Source organism: Physcomitrium patens, chromosome 11, assembly GCF_059467195.1.
Source record: "Physcomitrium patens ecotype Gransden chromosome 11, ASM5946719v1, whole genome shotgun sequence".
NCBI lineage: Eukaryota > Viridiplantae > Streptophyta > Bryopsida > Funariales > Funariaceae > Physcomitrium > Physcomitrium patens.
The window spans coordinates 1636066-1653729 of NC_143420.1; the positions used below are offsets into that span (position 1 = coordinate 1636066).

General features: G+C 44.4%; 4 protein-coding genes across 6 annotated transcripts; all 4 read left to right on the forward strand.

The window, feature by feature from the left end:
- The first annotated feature begins 607 nt into the window (after positions 1-607).
- On the forward strand, positions 608-6524 carry LOC112288762 (vacuolar-sorting receptor 3). Its single transcript, XM_024533302.3, has 14 exons — positions 608-765; positions 1114-1463; positions 2373-2797; positions 2977-3244; positions 3417-3505; positions 3645-3714; positions 3944-4098; positions 4277-4358; positions 4553-4635; positions 4939-5011; positions 5228-5356; positions 5608-5717; positions 5828-5928; positions 6036-6524. Exons 2-13 carry the CDS (start codon positions 1160-1162, stop codon positions 5921-5923), a joined length of 1884 nt encoding a protein of 627 aa, XP_024389070.1. The 5' UTR covers positions 608-765; positions 1114-1159; the 3' UTR covers positions 5924-5928; positions 6036-6524.
- A 1383-nt stretch (positions 6525-7907) lies between these two features.
- Positions 7908-9411, forward strand: LOC112288763 (V-type proton ATPase subunit e1). The gene is made up of 3 exons (XM_024533303.3): positions 7908-8125; positions 8710-8757; positions 9134-9411. The coding sequence occupies exons 1-3, from the start codon at positions 8028-8030 to the stop codon at positions 9201-9203; spliced, it is 216 nt and encodes a 71-aa protein (XP_024389071.1). The 5' UTR covers positions 7908-8027; the 3' UTR covers positions 9204-9411.
- A 1987-nt stretch (positions 9412-11398) lies between these two features.
- LOC112288641 (large ribosomal subunit protein uL10c) lies at positions 11399-12542 on the forward strand. 2 transcript variants are annotated; one of them, XM_024533055.3, is made up of 2 exons: positions 11399-11688; positions 11936-12542. In XM_024533055.3, the coding sequence occupies exons 1-2, from the start codon at positions 11652-11654 to the stop codon at positions 12127-12129; spliced, it is 231 nt and encodes a 76-aa protein (XP_024388823.1). In that variant the 5' UTR covers positions 11399-11651; the 3' UTR covers positions 12130-12542. The 2 variants fall into 2 exon arrangements, with proteins under 2 accessions (XP_024388823.1, XP_024388822.1); XM_024533054.3 differs by having other exon boundaries at positions 11441-11812.
- On the forward strand, positions 12007-17636 carry LOC112288639 (uncharacterized). Of its 2 annotated transcripts, none has more exons than XM_073537243.2 (14): positions 12007-12106; positions 13611-13721; positions 13914-13957; positions 14112-14184; positions 14332-14415; positions 14572-14655; positions 15078-15191; positions 15409-15465; positions 15744-15923; positions 16096-16173; positions 16328-16429; positions 16822-16935; positions 17055-17127; positions 17298-17636. In XM_073537243.2, the coding sequence occupies exons 2-14, from the start codon at positions 13683-13685 to the stop codon at positions 17435-17437; spliced, it is 1182 nt and encodes a 393-aa protein (XP_073393344.1). In that variant the 5' UTR covers positions 12007-12106; positions 13611-13682; the 3' UTR covers positions 17438-17636. The 2 variants fall into 2 exon arrangements, with proteins under 2 accessions (XP_073393344.1, XP_073393345.1); XM_073537244.2 differs by having other exon boundaries at positions 16132-16173.
- Positions 17637-17664: the final 28 nt, after the last annotated feature.

Consider the following 17664-nt stretch of genomic DNA (forward strand, 5'->3'; position numbering starts at 1 on the left):
CACAGAATATGGATGGAATTAGTAATAAATTAGTAACATTAGCAAGTAATTTATATACATGGCTTATTTCACTTGTTAACGAGATGAATGTACGCGCAACAGAATTACACAAAATTTATCATTCGTCCAAACGTGAGCAAAAGGTTAAGCAGTGTGACGCCGACTTATTATTGTTGAATAAGCGCCACAAGCGCAGATCTAAAATGAAGATGTGTTTATTCATCCATATATCTTTCCGTCAGACCGACATTCATCCCGCGGCAAGGCCGAAATTTGGAAGCATGGTACGCGTGGGAAAGGGTGAGAGGGGAACGCGCGGAGAACGGGGATAGGAACAACGATCCCGGGGAGGGGAACAGGCCAATGCAAGCACACCAATGACGCCACACCCCAAACTCTAGATAAGCCACGTCACCAGGATCCAGATTGAATGAATCTCTCTACCTTGCTTATGAAAAGCGGTCACGTTTAATCTGCTCGCGCTAATTGATACACTGGTACTGTATACCCGGGACTGGGTTATACCCGTCCATCGCAAATCTCGGACCTCAAACGTGGGCGCAACGCCTTCGTCATGCATCATGCCGCTGCTGCTGCTTCTGCTGCAGCAAGGTAGGAAAGGGAGCGAAGAGCTTTGGCCGTGTCTCTCTCTCTCCCTTGCAGCCAGACACGCGCATCTGGTGCTGCTGCTCATCTTTCTATCTTTCTATCTGATGCTCGCCGACGGAATCAGGGCGATTTTTTTTATCCCTCTCAATGCTTGAGGTAATTTATTTCGCGTAAACGACACTGAGTATATGGAGAGTGGAGGTTTGGATTTTTCTGGACAGTATCGACAGGGATTTAGGTTTTTGATGAGATTAAGGTGCGGTGTTGTGATTGTGAGAGTAGATCTGAGGAGGAAAGGAAGCAGGTGCGGGTTTAAGGAAGTTGTTGGATGATTTTAGTGGGAGGACATTAGGTCGGTGGGGAATTAGGTTGAGGTGTATTGGTACGAAGGTTTTTTTTTTTTTTTTTTTTTTTTTTTTTTGGATGGTTACTGCTGCTGAATGGGAAGGGTTTTGAAATTGGGCGTTGGCAGGGTTTGAGAACGTTGTGTCGTGAATTGTGTAGGATTGATTTGAAGGGTGTGAATAGAGCAGGCCGGGTGAGGGGCAAGATGTGGACCATGGGACGGTGCGGGTGCCCAGCGGTGGCCATGGTGGTGTTGCTGCTGCTGGCCGTGCCCGCGTGGAGTACGTTTGTTGTGGAGGAGTCAGCTTTGATGGTCACTTCGCCGGAGAGTTTGAAGGGGAAGCATCAGAGCGCTATCGGCAACTTCGGAGTGCCGCAATATGGCGGCACTCTCAGCGGCACCGTGTCGTACCCGAGCGTGAATTCGAAGGCGTGCGAGACGTTTTCAACGGCTCAGTTCAAGTCCGCGCCCGGGCAGCGGCCCATCTTCGCGCTGGTTGATCGCGGAGGTAATGTCACTATCTTTACTCTTGCTCTTGTGAGATTTGCAAATTTGGTCTTTATGATCATCTGCTCCAGAGGAATCGAGCAACGTGATAGGAACTTCTTTCTAGACCTTCTAGGTGTGTCTGCTTCGGAAGTGGATGGCACTGGTTCGATGTGGTTTACAAACTCGTGGTGTCCGGGCGTGAAGTCGGGATGGAATCGAAGCCCAGTGAGTGCGTAGTATGAGCTAGGGTTCACTATTTTTGGGCCTGTGGAAGATTTGAATCACTGTGAGAGGAGCGTGGATTGGGTGGTGATTAGGGGATTCCGCCTCTCGGTGTGGAAATATTTCCAGCGGGGAAAATCCGCAAGATGGACAGTTGTACGGAGTGTGTGGGATGACGCGCTGTCCGATTTTGTTAGGGCATTTGAATGAACTTGGCGAGGAGGGTGCGATCTGTTTTAGATTCTTGGCGACCCCTTGAGATTGGACGACCTGAATTGTAGAGCCGAGGGGAATTTGAGGTTTTGACGGGATGCTGAGGACGTTTGTGGAGTGCTCCTACAGTTGAAGGCACAGCGTAAGTGCACTCTGCCGCATTAGTGTAGGCGAGCACGAAGTGCCAGGGGCTGTAGATTGAGTGGTCAGCGTGGATCGGCGACGAATAGGGGATCCTCGGAAACAGTGTTGCTGAGAGCTCGGAAAAAACTCTGGACGAGTTCGGTTGTAGATAATCTGGGGTTGGCGTCGCAAATAGATTCCAGCCGGTGCCGCGGAGCTGCAGAGAATGTGAATGCGGCGTGGTGGAGGTACACAATGAGTGAAGGGCGCGTGGTTCACGTTACGTATGGTGGCGATTGAGATAGCGGGTTTTCGAGGAAATGATGCAGATGCGGGATGATAGTTGAGTCATTGATTTGGATGGGTGCAGATTGCTATTTCGCGACGAAGGTGTGGTACGCGCAGCAGGCGGGAGCAGCGGCGGTGCTGGTGGCAGACAACAAGCAGGAGAAGCTGATAACGATGGATTCTCCGGAGGAGGATCCCGCAGCATCGCAGTTCATTCAGAACATCACGATCCCGTCGGCTCTGATCACGAAGGATCTAGGGGACAGCTTGAAGAAGGCGCTGAGCGACAAGGAGATGGTGTCGATCAAACTCGACTGGCGAGAGTCGCTTCCACACCCGGACAAGCGCGTGGAGTACGAGTTCTGGACGAACAGCAACGACGAGTGCGGGCCGAAATGCGATGCGCAGGTGGAGTTCGTGCGGAATTACAAGGGAGTCGCTCAGATGCTGGAGCAGGGCGGCTACACGCAGTTCACCCCTCACTACATCACGTGGTACTGCCCACAGGTAAGGCTGACGCGTTTCCAGGTTTGTGGTGCGAAGTGGGGGAAGTGTGACGTGGGTGGGGTGGTCGATCGCAAGCCAGTGGTGCATAGGGGGTGGGGCGGCAATGTGTGGGGGGACTGCGATCGTGGTATGTTAGAAGGTCGGGGAGCTAAGCATTGTGGGCGGTGGTATGTGGTCAGGCCTTTATCGAGAGCAAGCAGTGCAAGTCGCAATGCATCAACAACGGGCGGTACTGTGCCCCGGATCCAGAGCAGGATTTTTCGGTGGGGTACGATGGGAAGCAAGTGGTGATCGAGAACCTGCGACAGCTGTGCGTGTTTAAGGTGACGAACGACACCGGGAAGCCGTGGAAGTGGTGGGACTTTGTGACAGACTTCCAGATCCGGTGTCCGATGAAGGAGAAGAAGTATGGTCCGGAGTGCGCGGAAGAAGTGATCAAGTCTTTATGTAAAGTGTCTGGACCCCTTATTTGTGGGTGGCGTGGGCTGCGGCCACGATGGGGGAATGTGGGGGTGGCGCATTCTAGGGCTGAATAGGTTGGATGGGGTTTGTTGCTGCTGCAGCTTGGGTGGGTAGGAGTGTATCTGGTGGACGCTTACCTGTGGTTTTTGGGATGCAGCCATTGACGTGGGTGCGGTGCAGAAGTGCATGGGCGACCCGAACGCAGACCAAGATCATCCGATTCTGAAGCACGAGCAAGATGCACAGGTTGTGGTTTGATCGGTTTGATTGAGAGTTGTATAGCGGAGGCTGTGATGTAGAGTTTGAGTAATGATGCGCGTTATGGATGTGATGCGATCCTGGGTGGGTTGTTGAGTGTGTGTTGGATGGGTTGTGTGGCGGGCAGGTTGGGCAGGGCGATCGGGGTGACGTTACCATCCTGCCAACTCTGATAATCAACAACAGGCAATATCGAGGTTGGTGTTCTACTCGAGTGTCGTTTAGCTGTCGCGCTGTGGCTCTGGGTGCTGTGTCAGGTGGTCGCGTAGTGGCGGTAGGGGGTTTATGGTGAAGTGGAGTGGACAGGTGGATCCATGTTTGTGGATGAGAGTGACGGTGATGGCATTGCGTGAGGTAGTAAGGCAGAAAATGGGACACAAAGGTAGTGGTGCGGTGAATGAGCGTGGTTGGATGGTGGTGCTGCAGGTAAGTTGGACAAGTCGGCGGTGTTGAAGGCTATCTGCAGCGGTTTTGAAGAGGCCTCCGACCCGCCAGTTTGTTTGAGCGACACATTGCAAACAAACGAGTGCTTGGAGAACAACGGTGGGTGCTGGAGCAGTGGCGACCTAACGGCATGCCAGGTAATGCGGTAGGCAGGTGCACGGCGTAGCGTGGCGCATTTGGTGCTTGGGCTTGCAGGTTTGAGCGGGGCAGGGGAGTAGGTCCGTTGGTATGTGGAGGGATGTGATGTGTAGTGTTGGAGAATGGTAGTGGGAGAGCGGGTTGTGCTGACGGGCTATGTACGCGTTGATTGTGCAGGACACGTTCCGTGGTCGGGTTTGCCAGTGTCCGTTGGTAAAGGGCGTGCAGTTTGAGGGTGACGGTTATACGCACTGTGAAGGTAAGAGGCATGTGCTGTGTGGGGTGGTAGCTGAATGAGTTGCGAATGACTTCGGTTTTGGGGTGTTAGTTTCTGTTAGGATGTGTGGCAGGAGATGATGTTGTGTCGGCCAGGGGTGTGTATGTTGAAGCGGAACGGGTGCATGTGGTGTTTATGGCGTGGATGGGTTGTGACATGGTTGTGGGGTGAAGCAGCCAAGGGACCTGGTCGGTGCAAGATCAGTAACGGAGAGTGCTGGCAGGAGAGTCGGAATGGGGTCACAAAATCAGCTTGCCAGGTATCTGTTTCGGCTGGTTTCGCGAGGATTTTTGGTTCTTTCGTTCGATGGGGCAGTCGTCCTCGCAGGGCAGTATATGTAGCTCGACGTCACGATGTGGTAACAGGATTTGGAGATTAGGAGGGTGGGTGTATGTGCAAATGCGGGGGTTAATAATGCGGGAGTTGTAAAACTGTAGCTGAGGTATTGGCAAAGCGTCCGTGTTGGGTGCACGGAGTATGTTTGCGGAGGTGTTGGGTCCGGTAATCGTGCGTGTGTGTGTGTTTGGGTTCGTGTAGTGACGGGGGCTGTGGTTGGCGGCAGGATGATCACGCAGGGTGCAAATGCCCGGAGGGTTTTGAGGGTGACGGCAAGAACACCACAACCGGCTGCGTAGGTATGGGACCGTGTTCTGGTTACGGTTTATGGTTCTCGTGCGCGGAGTCGTAGGAGACGCGCACCCACGCATGCACTACAGTGACTGAAGCTGAGAGATGTTTGTGGAGGGATGGTTTATGAGGAGTATGGGAAGGGAGGTTGCGGGGAGCGGATGTGAGGGAAAGAGGTCGTTGTGGGTGTAAAGAGTGACGTTTCGTGTTGGTGTGCGATGCAGACATCAACGAATGTACGAGGAAGACCAAGTGCCAGTGTTCGGAGTGCTCGTGCACGAACACATGGGGCGGGTACGACTGTCAGTGTGGCGGCGATCTGCTGTACATCGGCGAGCATGACACATGCATCAGTAAGTGTGTGTTGAGAGTAGCAGAGATGTGAAAAGGGAGTATTGTGGTCGTTATGGATTGTCGGGGACATGGATGGTGGTGGTGGAGGGGAGTGGAAGGTGGAATGGGGCTGGTGGTGCGAAACGCGGTGGCTGATTTTGGTCGAGTAGCAGAATGTGCTGACGCGGGTGCTGTTGGCAGTGGTGCGGCGATAGTAGTCTGGGTGGGAAAGGGTGCTGAGTGGAGTGTTTGTTGTTCGGTGTGCGTGCAGGCAAGCAGAGCCAGCCATCGAAACTGGGGTGGTTCGTCACGCTGATCGTGTTGGCTGGGTTGGCTGTGCTCGGAGTTGGCGGTTACGTCGTGTACAAGTACCGTCTTCGGGTAAGGGCGAGATGCTTGGGACAGTGGGTGGTTTTCGAGGATGACGAGTTGTTTTGTCTTGTTGTTTGGTGAGTGCGGGCGATGACATGGTGTGTTGTATGAATGTGCAGTCGTACATGGACTCGGAGATTCGGGCCATCATGGCCCAGTACATGCCGTTGGACAGCCAGAACGAATCGCAAATCCACATGGCGGACGAGATATGATCGTGGTAAGATGGTTGACTTGTGGCGAGTGACGCTTTGACGGTCGAGAAGTCGCTGGTTGCTGAGGAGTTCCAGTGATGAGTTTATGTGAACATGATTTCCGCACGTGCAGATGCCAGGAACACGGGAAGGTAGCGAGTGGCGTGGCAGGGAGGACCGGTGAAGGCTTGTTTTGTGCGTATTGAGAGAAGCGCGGCATCCCTGGGAAAGGAGCGAACGGCGAGCGATTGGAGACGGAAGGCAGCGCGTCTAGAGCGTAGCGTTGTTAGAGGTAGTGGTAGGAGGTTGTGTAAATTGGAGAGGAAGGAGGGCATTTGGATAGTTGAGAAAGTGGGCGATCATGGAAGGTGAATGTGTGAAGTGGGGTTTGTGGAGCGGAATCGACATTGGGTAGGGCCCTTGCTGTGCACCATTTGCAAAAGTAATGGAGTCTGATTGACACCCTTTTGGCATATAAGTCCCGTGGTGTGCGAGACGGGAAGTGTGGGTAGGGGTGCAGGGGGGAAGTAGTCCGTGGTGTGGGAATGATTTGGAACATGATAAGCGCAGGGCATTATTTATGTCAAACTGAATGAACACAAACGAGAGTGATTTGCACGATGCCAGTGGAATCATGGAGCTGGAATGGATGCTTTCGTGTCGGTATCGAATACCTCAGCAACCTGGAGCAAACACGATAGCGAGAGGGCGCCTTCATCAATGTATCTGTCGCACAGTACATCTTGTCAGTTCAATGTTGCACAAAATATTCATTTAGTTTTTAGTTGATTAATACATGATGTTTTGAAGCTTGATTATTAAAATTGAAAGGATTGTGTCAGCACAAAATCTTTCTCTCATGTGGATGTAGTCACAGCTTGGAGGTTGTGAAAGGGTTTGGAGCAACAGTTTGAATGTTTTGTTCATGTGTATTAGGATGTATGTATATTCTGATGTTCTTATTTTTATTTTAAAGTTAACATCCATGGATTATTAGCAAAACATCTGCAATTTGCTCAGAATAAAGTCTAAATTGTTTGGACTATATTTAGAAATTGTTGCGAAGGTTGTAAGCAGCCGACGGTAGAAATCATTTGCGAAAAGCATGTTTAAAACCTCAATAATTGATAATTTGAGAATTTGATTGGTTTGTTAGAAATAATTGATTGTGAATTTTTAGAGTATGAGTGTTCGTTCATTCTTTTCTCAACGGGTGATGCTAGTAGAAGTAATTTATTCCAATATATGTTTTTTAATGGTGGTATATTTTGAGTCTGTTTGTGTTAAATTTGAATAATATATATAGACACACATATTATGTAAGTATACTTGTGTAATGCAATCCTCAATTTAACAGAAAATGTTTAGTTTTGACCTATTATATGTTAAACTATTGGATTGTTATATTCATTTTAAATTGCATATATTGAAGCAATTGTAATTTTACTTCATTTTCCATATTGTATATGTATGTGGTTTTAAATGACTATTTACCATGTATACTTAATCTTTTATAATATTTCAAAAATCTCAAAATCTAATGTAGAAGTATTTATAAGACATAATTGCTATGATCAATAAATAAATATAAATATAAATAAACTAATAAATATATATAATATTATAAATTTAAAAATATTCTAATTACATCATGCATATTTTTCAAATAAAAAATTTAAGAGTTGTCCATAATACTATTAATTTAAATTCAGTAATATTGTTCAGTGGAAAACCACAACATTCAAAATTTAATGACGAGATCACAAATCAAAGCATAATTTCTGATCAAGTGCTATTCAATTGTGCAAGTCACAGCGGATTTGAATTGGACATTGATGAGGCATACAGGTATCAACTGTGCATTGCTAACTTACTCAGGTAACCGGGTAAAAAATTAGAGCATGTCGGGTATAAATCAGGAGGCAGGGTACCATAAGATCTGGTTACAATAGGGCAATAGCGTATTAGTACTGCGGAGTCCCCACACCGGAACGAGCTCTTCCCTGCACTCTTGTTTCTCGAAGCCCCGTGCGATTGTCCCTCGCCGACTCTTCTCCAATTTTGCGCGCCATCTCGCATACCCAAGCGATTACGAACCAGAGCTGCTCGAATCGGTGATTCCATCATGGGTTTTTTCCTCATTTCGTTGTATTTCTTGCTGTCGGGGTTAGTGGGATCGTTGTGCGTCAAGGTCTGCTACAACAAGGGCCCGAGCACCAACATGTGAGTCTACTGAATTCGTCTTGATAGTTTTCTCTGACGTTGGGCTGGTTTTGCTAAGGAGCATGAGATCTGTGCGATTAGAGGAGTGATTTTTGGAACTTGTAGTCAAATGAAATCGGAATAGGCGAATTTTGATTTTCAGACAAATTTGATGGCATTGAACTTCTTAGGGTTTGGGAGGAGAGATTGTGAGCACGGAACTTAGCCTGACGATTTTTTATGCTCGCAAGTCGAATGGACCGTTGCAGATCACTTTGTATTGTCTTTCACCTCGTGTGGCCAGCTTTGAAACTTTGACCGTCTGTAGATCTCCTTGTACATTGCCTGTATCATGCACCGCTTACGGTTGTCTTTAATTGGCATGTCACCATGTGGAGCTGGCTGTTGTCATTTCTGAAGCGTAGTACTGAGACGCTTGTGCATATCATGAATTTTATCATTACTCTCAACGTATCGAGATCCACTGTGACCCTTGAGCTTAACTTTACAAAGTGTTTCGGGGATAATCAATCGAGGTAGTATATTAGGCTGCGTAAGAATGGCCGTGTTCAGAACACTAATGACTGTTTGTTGATGTGTGACAGGCTCAACGTAGTGCTCGTGAATACTGCGGTTATATGCTGTTGGCTTATGTATGTTCCTCTACCCTCCCTTGTGATTTGATTTTGAATTAAGCTCAAGTGTTGCTTAATCATGCGGGTGAGTGTACTAGTTGTGGCATTTGCTTGGCCAGGCGCAGGAGTGCCGTTTTCTTTTTCACTCCTTTGTTGATTTTTTAGAAGTGCTAGAATATTGTTTTTCTCCTTTTTTTTTTTCTTTTTTTTTTTTTTTTCGGTTGAAGGTTATGTGGAAATTGTTAAGAGAACTGTTTGGTACATGAAGAATGAATTGAAATGCCATTCAGTTTGACCATTTTCATCTCGTATGAAAATTAGGTTTCCTGAACAAATTATGCAGGTTTTTAAAGTCACTATCTGTAACTTACAGTTGCTTGGCTGATCTGTCCAGGTGGGCAATTGTATGGCTGGCACAGTGGAAGCCACTTATCAACCCTGTATTGAAAGCTGAAGGCGAGTAGTGATAGCTCATAGATTATATTAGAATGGTTTCAAACGAACCCAATAATGAAAACTGTGTGCTTATGGTTCATCAACTCATCATGTCAGGAGGTCTACATATAGATTTCTGAGCATTGGGGGTGCCCCTTTTGTTGTGATTTGAGAGGTTCAAAGAAACTTTGTTAATTAAAGAAGAATGCAAATGAAAACACAGGAGAATTCACCAACTAGAGCTTTTTTTCAAGTCAGGTGCATGTGAGTTTCCCAAGTTATTTAACTTAAATTATGACATCGAATTATATACTTTTCGATCTAGGGAAGTTACCCAATATCTACTACTCGCTGTCAGTATTACTCTCATGGTTCTGTTTTTATAAGTCTAGGCTTTTGCGATGCTGTATGTTTTGAAGAAACTTTTTGACTTGGCACATGTGTGCAGCGAGTTAGTTTATAGTTTGCAACGGTTCCTTTTGGGCTCCACGTAGTTTGCGTTTTTTTCATATGAATCTTGTTTGCAACGTTAGATTATTATTGCTTTTGTTGTTATGTTAGATCATTGGTGCCATTTCATCTAACCTTGCTGACATTCACCTGTTTGCGGTATGTTTTCTCACATGTTGATTGTGATCCTGGTGAGGTGAAGCATTGAAGTCTTCTAAGAAGGAACCATTGAGGTTTGGAACGAAGTTAAAGCACTTTGTGTCAGTAATGATGTTCTTGTTTCACAGGTTTAATTATAAAACATTCTAAATCGCAAAAATTGCAATAAACACTGAGAACAACTTGGTTCGTGTATTGATCAATTTCCTAATTCAATCGAAACTTACAAAGGTACATAACTTTGTGCGTATTTGAGATTTGATAGAATATGCAGTGGAAGTAAACCATAATAGTATGTTCACGACCAGACAACATAATTAAGACCGAAATAAGGACCAAACTGATAGATAGACAGACAGACAAGGCTTTTATTGAATTGATCCATTTATCATGAAAAAAAAGAAAAAAGAAATAAAGAAGTAAAAACCTGGATCTATTTAACATTTACCTATACATATAGCTTGATAATATGATGCATCTTGAAGATGCAGTTAGTTGAAATGTTATTTCCATCTTCATGTAGATTAAATATACCTTCATTATGTTGAATTTCTTTTTCTATTATATCCTTTTTTCTTATCATCAAAACGACTATAATATCATCTTGTTAATTTATTTCCGAAAAATATATTACAAGTTGTTGATGTAATTGTAATATTGCAAGAAACATAATTCAAATGTTAAGAGAAAAGAAAATAAAGCTTCCAAATTAAAGATTTGTGTAGAACTTATAAAGTAATTCCATTCCAGAATACCAAGAGATTTCTGAGATATGTATATATTTTTCTCTTCAAAAGACTCTTTAGGTCAGTTTGGAGCCTTCCTAATACAAGTATAATTTAACATAGTCTATTTGACATAATTAAGTATTGTATCATTATTTTTTGGAGTGTAAATATAAACAAATCTATTATTTATTCCATTCTATTAAGTCATGAGAAAGTCATGACTTTTGAAATATGTGTCACTGTTACGAGAATCATTACACCTTACTATTGCTAGTTATTTTCTTCTTTGCAAAGTTGTAATTATGAATTTGTGGCTCCAAATAATATTGTTGTTGGAAATTTATATTAAAACATTTTTGAGTCATTGATCTTTGTAATTTTCATTATTATTGATGCAAGATCTTTTAAGAATACTAGTTTAGAAAAGATGCCGAAATAACACCATGATAATTTTTCTTCTTCATCCATGAATAGATTTTGGGTAATTTTAAAAAACATTTTGTATACCTACATACACCCTCCTACTAAGATTGAAACTTAGGGCTTAGAGCATAAGCAAAGGAAGTCTTGGTTAGGGGAAGGCTAAGGCATAGGATAAGAGAAGCAATAAGGCAACGTAGTACAAAGAAGGGCAAAACTTGGTTTCCACAACAAGTGCCTTCTACCTAGATAGTTGGACATGATATCAACACCACTTAAATATTCTCTAATGTTTACTTGAAATGCCACTATTGTTTTATTGCTACCTTAACTCACCATTAGTGGCACCAATGCTCCTACTTGATGATTCTCATCACGATATTGATACCTGTATTCATACCCGGACGTATCTCCTGAATCATACCGGACTTCATACCCGGCTTCAACCATGCCCGCGGTGTTGTTTTTCAAGGGACAGCAGTCTTCTCCCCGCCCCCATCCTCGAGCTACGCCATCGCCTAGGTGTCCAACGTTTAAACGCAATTCCGTAGTCGCAATTCAATCGGGCTATTGTGATTTCGCCGAAGGTTTCGCAGCTATGGCAGTCCAGCAGGCGATCGTATTGTGTGGAGTTTTGGGGCAATCAGGGGGGGGTTGAGGTGCAATGAAGTGGGCTGGTCTTCGACTGAGGCGGCCTCGGAGAATGTAAGAGTGGTGAAAATGGCCATGGGCAGGAAGAAAAAGGAGGAGACTCCAGGTATGTATGTTAGTTGCGGGGATTAAGACCGTCAACGGTCTGACAGTCAAGCAGATGCAGCAGCTGCGGAAGGCATTGCCTCAGGACACCACTCTTATTATGGTGGCCAAGAACAAGCTCATTGGTATTGTATTTGTTTTCTCATTCAGGAGCTGCAACTTCGTAGGTAGGGATTCCACATTTAGCGGGGAATTGTATAATGTGCAGACTTAACGTGGTGAAGAATTGATGAATTGCTTGCTGACAGGCAAGGCCATCGAGGGCACTGAATGGGAGGAGGCTTTGAAACCCGCCCTTAAGGGCATGAATTCATGGCTTTTTGTACATACGGAGGAGATTCCTGGTGCTTTGAAGCCCTATCGTGACTTGCAGAAGGAGCTGAAGCTGGAGAACTACTTCACAGGTGTAGTATTTGAAGGCAAGTTTTACACTCCCGATTAATTCATGGCTATAGAATCCATGCCTACCAGGGCCGAGCTGTACGCCACGTTGTTGGGAACAATCCAAGCTCCTGCAGCCGGCCTTGTTGACTCATTGCAAGCACCGGCTAGGGATCTCGTGTTCACCCTCAAGGCTTATGTTAAAGAATTGGAGGGCACTTAAGCTCCTTTATGTCATCGGAAAAATATAGCTCCATTTTTCGTTGTAGCTTCTCCTAATCTCTCATATCATCAGCAATTATGAAGGAAATCTGATCTGATTTCGAAGAACACAAGGCTTCTTAAATTTGATTTGAACAGGAGTCATAGTTTTAGGTTTTATAGTGTGCCTCTTTTACTGACTAAGAATGTATCCAGACTCCTTAGTTTTGCCTTGACATTCAATTCCCAAGCAATTCGACGAGTTCTGTGCCACCAGCGTATTGCGTGTGAAAGAGGGCTTTCGGGTGGTATTTCAATGTTGCTTTCTGGTGTTTTCCTATGCAATCTTTGAATATGCGCAGTGGTGAGTGTGTGGGAGAGCAAGGACTAGAAATTGGGTTGATTCACTCCCGAAGAATGAATGCAGTCTCAGGGGAAGGGTTGTCTAATTAGTTTCCAGTGGAGACTCAGAGACGACGATTGTTTGCCTAAACAATGTTGCTCCCAGCTTGTGGGTTCCTGTAAACTATTCCAGCTCCCTGCTTCGGAGTTCCTGCAAATTACTCCAGATCCAAACACGCTTGGAACCTTATAATACAACAGATGGTCGGAGAAGCTGATGTCAGTAACTCATTGGAGATTGACTCTTGAAGGATAATGGCCGTTATCGCTGTGGACATGAACAGTAATCTGGAATCACAGGACAAAGTATATTCAGACTTTTCGCATTGGGCAGCAGCGGAGGCCGTTTTTATCGGCAGTTCCCAGAAATGCAGACTTATCAGAACTTAACATACATATTGAAATTTTGAGGGATGCATTAGTGGGTCTGTTCTGCTGCAATTTTCAATAGATTTTTCATTTTACTAGGATAATGTTCTGCTATGTTCTCACTTTTACATTAGGAGTGTGTGGGTGACCTCTCTCGCATTTAAGATCGTTTGATGCCAGCATTGATTTCATTTTATTGATTATGCATTTTTAATTTTTTTTTATTTGGGTTCTTTTCCCCGGCTGTTGTAATTGTGTATCATCGATTAAAGTTCCTTCCAAGGTATCCTGTACGAGAATTAGTGTAAAAACTTCGACAAAAAATTGCTTCAAAACATATTTCCAGTAATGGTTTTTATGCTGACACGACTCACAGAAAAGACGCTGAAATGTTTTTCGGCAGAATTTTAGAATAAACTACAGAAAACTACAGAGAATCACAGATAGTTTCAAATGAATTGCAGTGTAATGTGATGAACATAAACTGTGTGGGATTTTCGAGAATATGATCATGCATATTTGGGGCTGCAGTATCCTAATTGGTTATAATGGTGATGCTCGTAAGTGCAGGTAAATTAATTCAAGTTTCAGAACACCGACGTTACTGCGCCGCGGTCTGGTGGGTCGTGATTCCTGAGGATTATGGCGACTGATTTGGAAAATCGAAGTCCAATTCAAGATGTTGGCCATCCATTCTTTCGATTCTCTGTCGGTTTTGATTTTCTAAAATTTCTCTGGGTTTCTACAGGAGGCACGAGTGAGCTTTTGTTCTTTTTGTCGTACGTTGAGCTCCTTGGACGGATGTTCTAAACTGCGACCATCTGGCAACCTACTAAGTTACCCTCATAGTTATGCTGTGGATCTGAATCACAGGTGGCGGAACTCGACAAAAGAAATGAGGAAATCGCCGCACTCAGGTATTAACGAACTTGCGCTTTCCCTATTTTTGGCATCTCTGATCAAAGTCACAACAAGTTGAACTGCAATCCAACTTTCTTTGAACGACCGCAGAACGACAGAATTCGAAACTTTTTGCAACGTTTGAAATACGAAATGTGGGTGTGCTTTTAGGGAAATTTTGTCCTCTATGACGTCTGGTGAAGGTGACCTGCGGGATGCCAAACTCATTGAGTTGTTCAAAAAGGTTCTTCGTTCTTCTCCTGCTCTCATTGAATTACCATGCGTGTTGCCTACCCTGGATCTTGGCAATATGAGCCAACATCTAACAGCGAGCGTGTAACTCACACATCTTGACATTTTTTTCACTGTGTTTGTTTCTATTGTGGTATAGAATAAGATGCTCAATGTGCAATTGGAGCGCGAAAGAACCCGAACAAGGACAATGCGAAAGACAGTGACATTCATCCAAGAAGAGGTCAGTGTCGCATGCGTGAGATGGCTTTGTCTACTAATTTTCCTCACATGATTTTAATCTGAAGTTTCTTGTCAAATATTGCCACCCAACGAAAACCTAAGGCTGTTCGTAACCGAATCTGAATGTTGGTATTGGTGTTTCTAATTTGATGTGCAGCTGCGAAGGCGTGAACAAGTTGAGGTGCAGGAGGACAAATTAGTGAAAATGGGCGTCTACTATTGGGTTGACAAGTACCAAAGGGTCGCCTCCTGATGCCTCCTGTTCATTCATTCGAGTGAGATTTATCTCTTGTGAATGATCGATTTCATCCTTTTCAATCTCTATCGTCGAACTGTACGCTGGATCAAGTCTTCTTTCACCATGGTAATCTTCATGATAGGTGATGGAGTCCAGACAGGTCAAGCATGATTTGAACTTCGCTAAGAATGCTGACTGCGGTTTGAAATGATAAATGATCATTCACAAATCTTCTTCAGGGAGTCAAGAGTTTGTCCTGCTTTTTCTTTATTAAGCATTTGCTAATGTCGAACCCAGATCAGTGTGGTGACAATTGTATACGATTCTGTGTGCTTGTTGGAAAATCGCTTTTGCAAAATTTTGGGTTCCAAGTGTCTCAGGTCGGTTTTTAAGTTATTTTGAAAGGGGTTGTTGATGTTGCCCAGACAAGCACAAAACTCATGGAGGCTCAGTCGAAAATCGGAGCCATGGATACCAAAATTCACAAATTGATGTTCGCACTCCGTAGAGAGGTCGGCAATCACATGCCAATCGACAAGGTACATGGCTGCAAAGAGACCCTTCTCAGGCATGAGTAATGAGAAGATGTATCATATCGTGCTTGTTCGATAATAGAATCACGTTTGAACCACGTGAGCATGAATAGTGTGGCTCTCGATTATTGATCTTAGTCACTTCGCTGTTGAGTTTACTTTGCTATAAGAAGATGTGCTCAGCATAAGTATATTGCAATTCTTGTCGAGTTTATGATGGCAGGTGCTTGAGGAAGGCAGTGGATGGGTTGGCAGGAGCGAGCAGATCTCTCTCCTTAAGGTCTAACAGCAACATCAGTTTTTCTGTGCCTATCAAATTCCTCGCATCGCTAGGAACAGGATTTGTACAGGTCTGAATCTCGTGTTAGACCACTAATATGCCTGATTATTTGGCAAATTGCAAGTGCTGCAGCGATGTCACTGTGTCCTGTTTCTGGTATCTCCCATTTTCCTCGTTTCAGAGTTCACATTCTTCAAGTGATCTTTTCAGATAATTGCACTTCCTTGACCATTCACACCAAAAGGGGGCTGATTTCATTGAATCTGAGGTGTGGTTAGCACAAAGTGGAGGAGCTGAAGAGCCTGTGTAAGGATATGATGCCCACATCCAAGCCCGTCCGCCACACAACTCTACACCACGATGACAGGAGAACGGTGGAGATCCTCCACCGGAATCAGATAGAAAAGGTGGACCATGATCGAAGGGTTCAATACGATAATCTAGTCCACGATTTCGTCGTAAGTCCCCAACTTTTGATGTTTTGCTTGCTCTTATAGCACAAGGTGACGAGGAAATAATTAATCTAATGCATGGTTTCATGTGAAGAATCGTCGTTTTGTTTCCATTCCCAATTCAATTGTTCTTGGGCAATATTTGTTGCGTTGTCCATTGGTGTCTTCAATCCTCTAGCGGCTGACCAAAGCTTGGGGAGAGCAACGTGACAAGCTCATTGCATCGAATGCACGTCGGAGCGTTCTAGAGAAACAGGTACGATTTATTTATTTATTATTAATTAATTAATTAATTAAAATTTTATTGGTTCAAAGCAATTCAGGGCTATTCATCATTCGTCTTTTTTAGTTCATGCTTTCGACTTGGTATGACTAATGACAAAGGCCAACTACCTTGAATTGTGTCACAGATCTTCAAAGCAAAAAACACAGTCGCTGTCTTACTGAGTAAGAGCAAAAATGATGACCTCCTCATTAACGCTCTTAGTATCGAGCTTGGAGGCATGAGACAGGTAATTTCTAATTTATTAGAAAAAAACCTAAAAAACTGGTCAAGAGGATGTAATAATATCAAGCAATTAGGCACATGGCACGTTTTGACTTTTTAGCGACGATTCTTGACTTTCACTGTAAAATTATGGACGTGGGTTGTTCTGCAATTGCTCTCCAGGATCGTCTGCTTGTGGTTGTGTTAAGCTTCCAATGTGTGTCGCATGTGGCATCTTTCATCCTCTTTTGTTGCGAACAGTGAGAAATTGGCAACAGAGAGGCTTTTCTTTATTAATTTTTGATGCCTTATAGAAAGGGACTCTTAATTAATGATGTGGCGATTTACACGACAGTACCTGTATGTGCTCAGACTCCTACTGTTTTTTTACATTGGTTGCCTTAATTGGTGGGAAAGGCTGCTGATCCACCTTATTCCAACCATGGTGGCCCAACTCACCTGGAATATGTTGCGAATCACAACAAGCTTGCTGCCCAATATCATAAACTTTATACCCAGTGTCACGAGCAGGTGAACAAATGAACACATTTGTTTCCAAGTCGTGCGAGTTTTTATTGAATGTACCCTGAAAGCAATACAAGCGTGTGATGCAGTATGCTAACTTTTTCGAACTCTTGCAATGTGTTGAGGAACGGGAAATTAACGTCCAAGGCGAGATCATTCAGACTTTCCAGGATGCTCTTGAACCGGACGATGTAACAGGTCTAGTTAAATCCCATTCCCTCATCTTCATACACTCCGTGGCAATTATTTCAAGACTCGATAAGCTGGAGGAATTGATAACCCCGATGCGCATCTTGGTCGGAAGTAGACAAATTGTGCACACTGTGAGGCTGTATCTGACATGAGGCCTGGAAATGTGCTGTGGGCAGATTGGGTTACCACAAGTTTTGTGCGTAGTTCCTACAAATCAGAACCGCGGATGATCCTGCACGATGACTCTTACGATGAGAAGAGTCCTGATTATGAAAAGACTTTGGAAGCAGAGACTAAGGAAGCTGATGTATATTGATCTCAAGGGATTGATCAAAATGATAGTGAAGTGTTATATTAGGTAGCAACAAGCAGAAATTACTCAATTCAGTCTGGAGTCGTTCAGTCCAGAGCGTGCTGAGCAATTCAGTCTAGGGTGTTTCACATGAATGAACAAAAATCAGTGAGGGTCGACAATCATCGACACATATTTTAATTGACTGAGAGATGTCATCGATTGGTTGGTGTCTGTGCAAGCTTGGGATT

What these genes read in the sequence shown, in the direction of transcription:
- LOC112288639 (XM_073537243.2), top strand. Translation starts at nt 13,683, where the DNA reads ATGGCGACTGATTTGGAAAATCGAAGTCCAATTCAAGAT. An exon ending in TGACATTCATCCAAGAAGAG is followed by an intron (nt 14,416 to 14,571) that starts GTCAGTGTCGCA and finishes TTTGATGTGCAG; the next exon opens with CTGCGAAGGCGTGAACAAGT. An exon ending in TGAACCGGACGATGTAACAG is followed by an intron (nt 17,128 to 17,297) that starts GTCTAGTTAAAT and finishes TGCTGTGGGCAG; the next exon opens with ATTGGGTTACCACAAGTTTT.
- LOC112288641 (XM_024533054.3), top strand. Translation starts at nt 11,695, where the DNA reads ATGTTAGTTGCGGGGATTAAGACCGTCAACGGTCTGACAGTCAAGCAG. An exon ending in GGCCAAGAACAAGCTCATTG is followed by an intron (nt 11,813 to 11,935) that starts GTATTGTATTTG and finishes GCTTGCTGACAG; the next exon opens with GCAAGGCCATCGAGGGCACT.
- LOC112288762 (XM_024533302.3), top strand. Translation starts at nt 1,160, where the DNA reads ATGTGGACCATGGGACGGTGCGGGTGCCCAGCGGTGGCCATGGTGGTG. An exon ending in TCACGTGGTACTGCCCACAG is followed by an intron (nt 2,798 to 2,976) that starts GTAAGGCTGACG and finishes GTATGTGGTCAG; the next exon opens with GCCTTTATCGAGAGCAAGCA. An exon ending in CAACAACAGGCAATATCGAG is followed by an intron (nt 3,715 to 3,943) that starts GTTGGTGTTCTA and finishes GTGGTGCTGCAG; the next exon opens with GTAAGTTGGACAAGTCGGCG.
- LOC112288763 (XM_024533303.3), top strand. Translation starts at nt 8,028, where the DNA reads ATGGGTTTTTTCCTCATTTCGTTGTATTTCTTGCTGTCGGGGTTAGTG. An exon ending in AAGGGCCCGAGCACCAACAT is followed by an intron (nt 8,126 to 8,709) that starts GTGAGTCTACTG and finishes GATGTGTGACAG; the next exon opens with GCTCAACGTAGTGCTCGTGA. An exon ending in GTTATATGCTGTTGGCTTAT is followed by an intron (nt 8,758 to 9,133) that starts GTATGTTCCTCT and finishes TGATCTGTCCAG; the next exon opens with GTGGGCAATTGTATGGCTGG.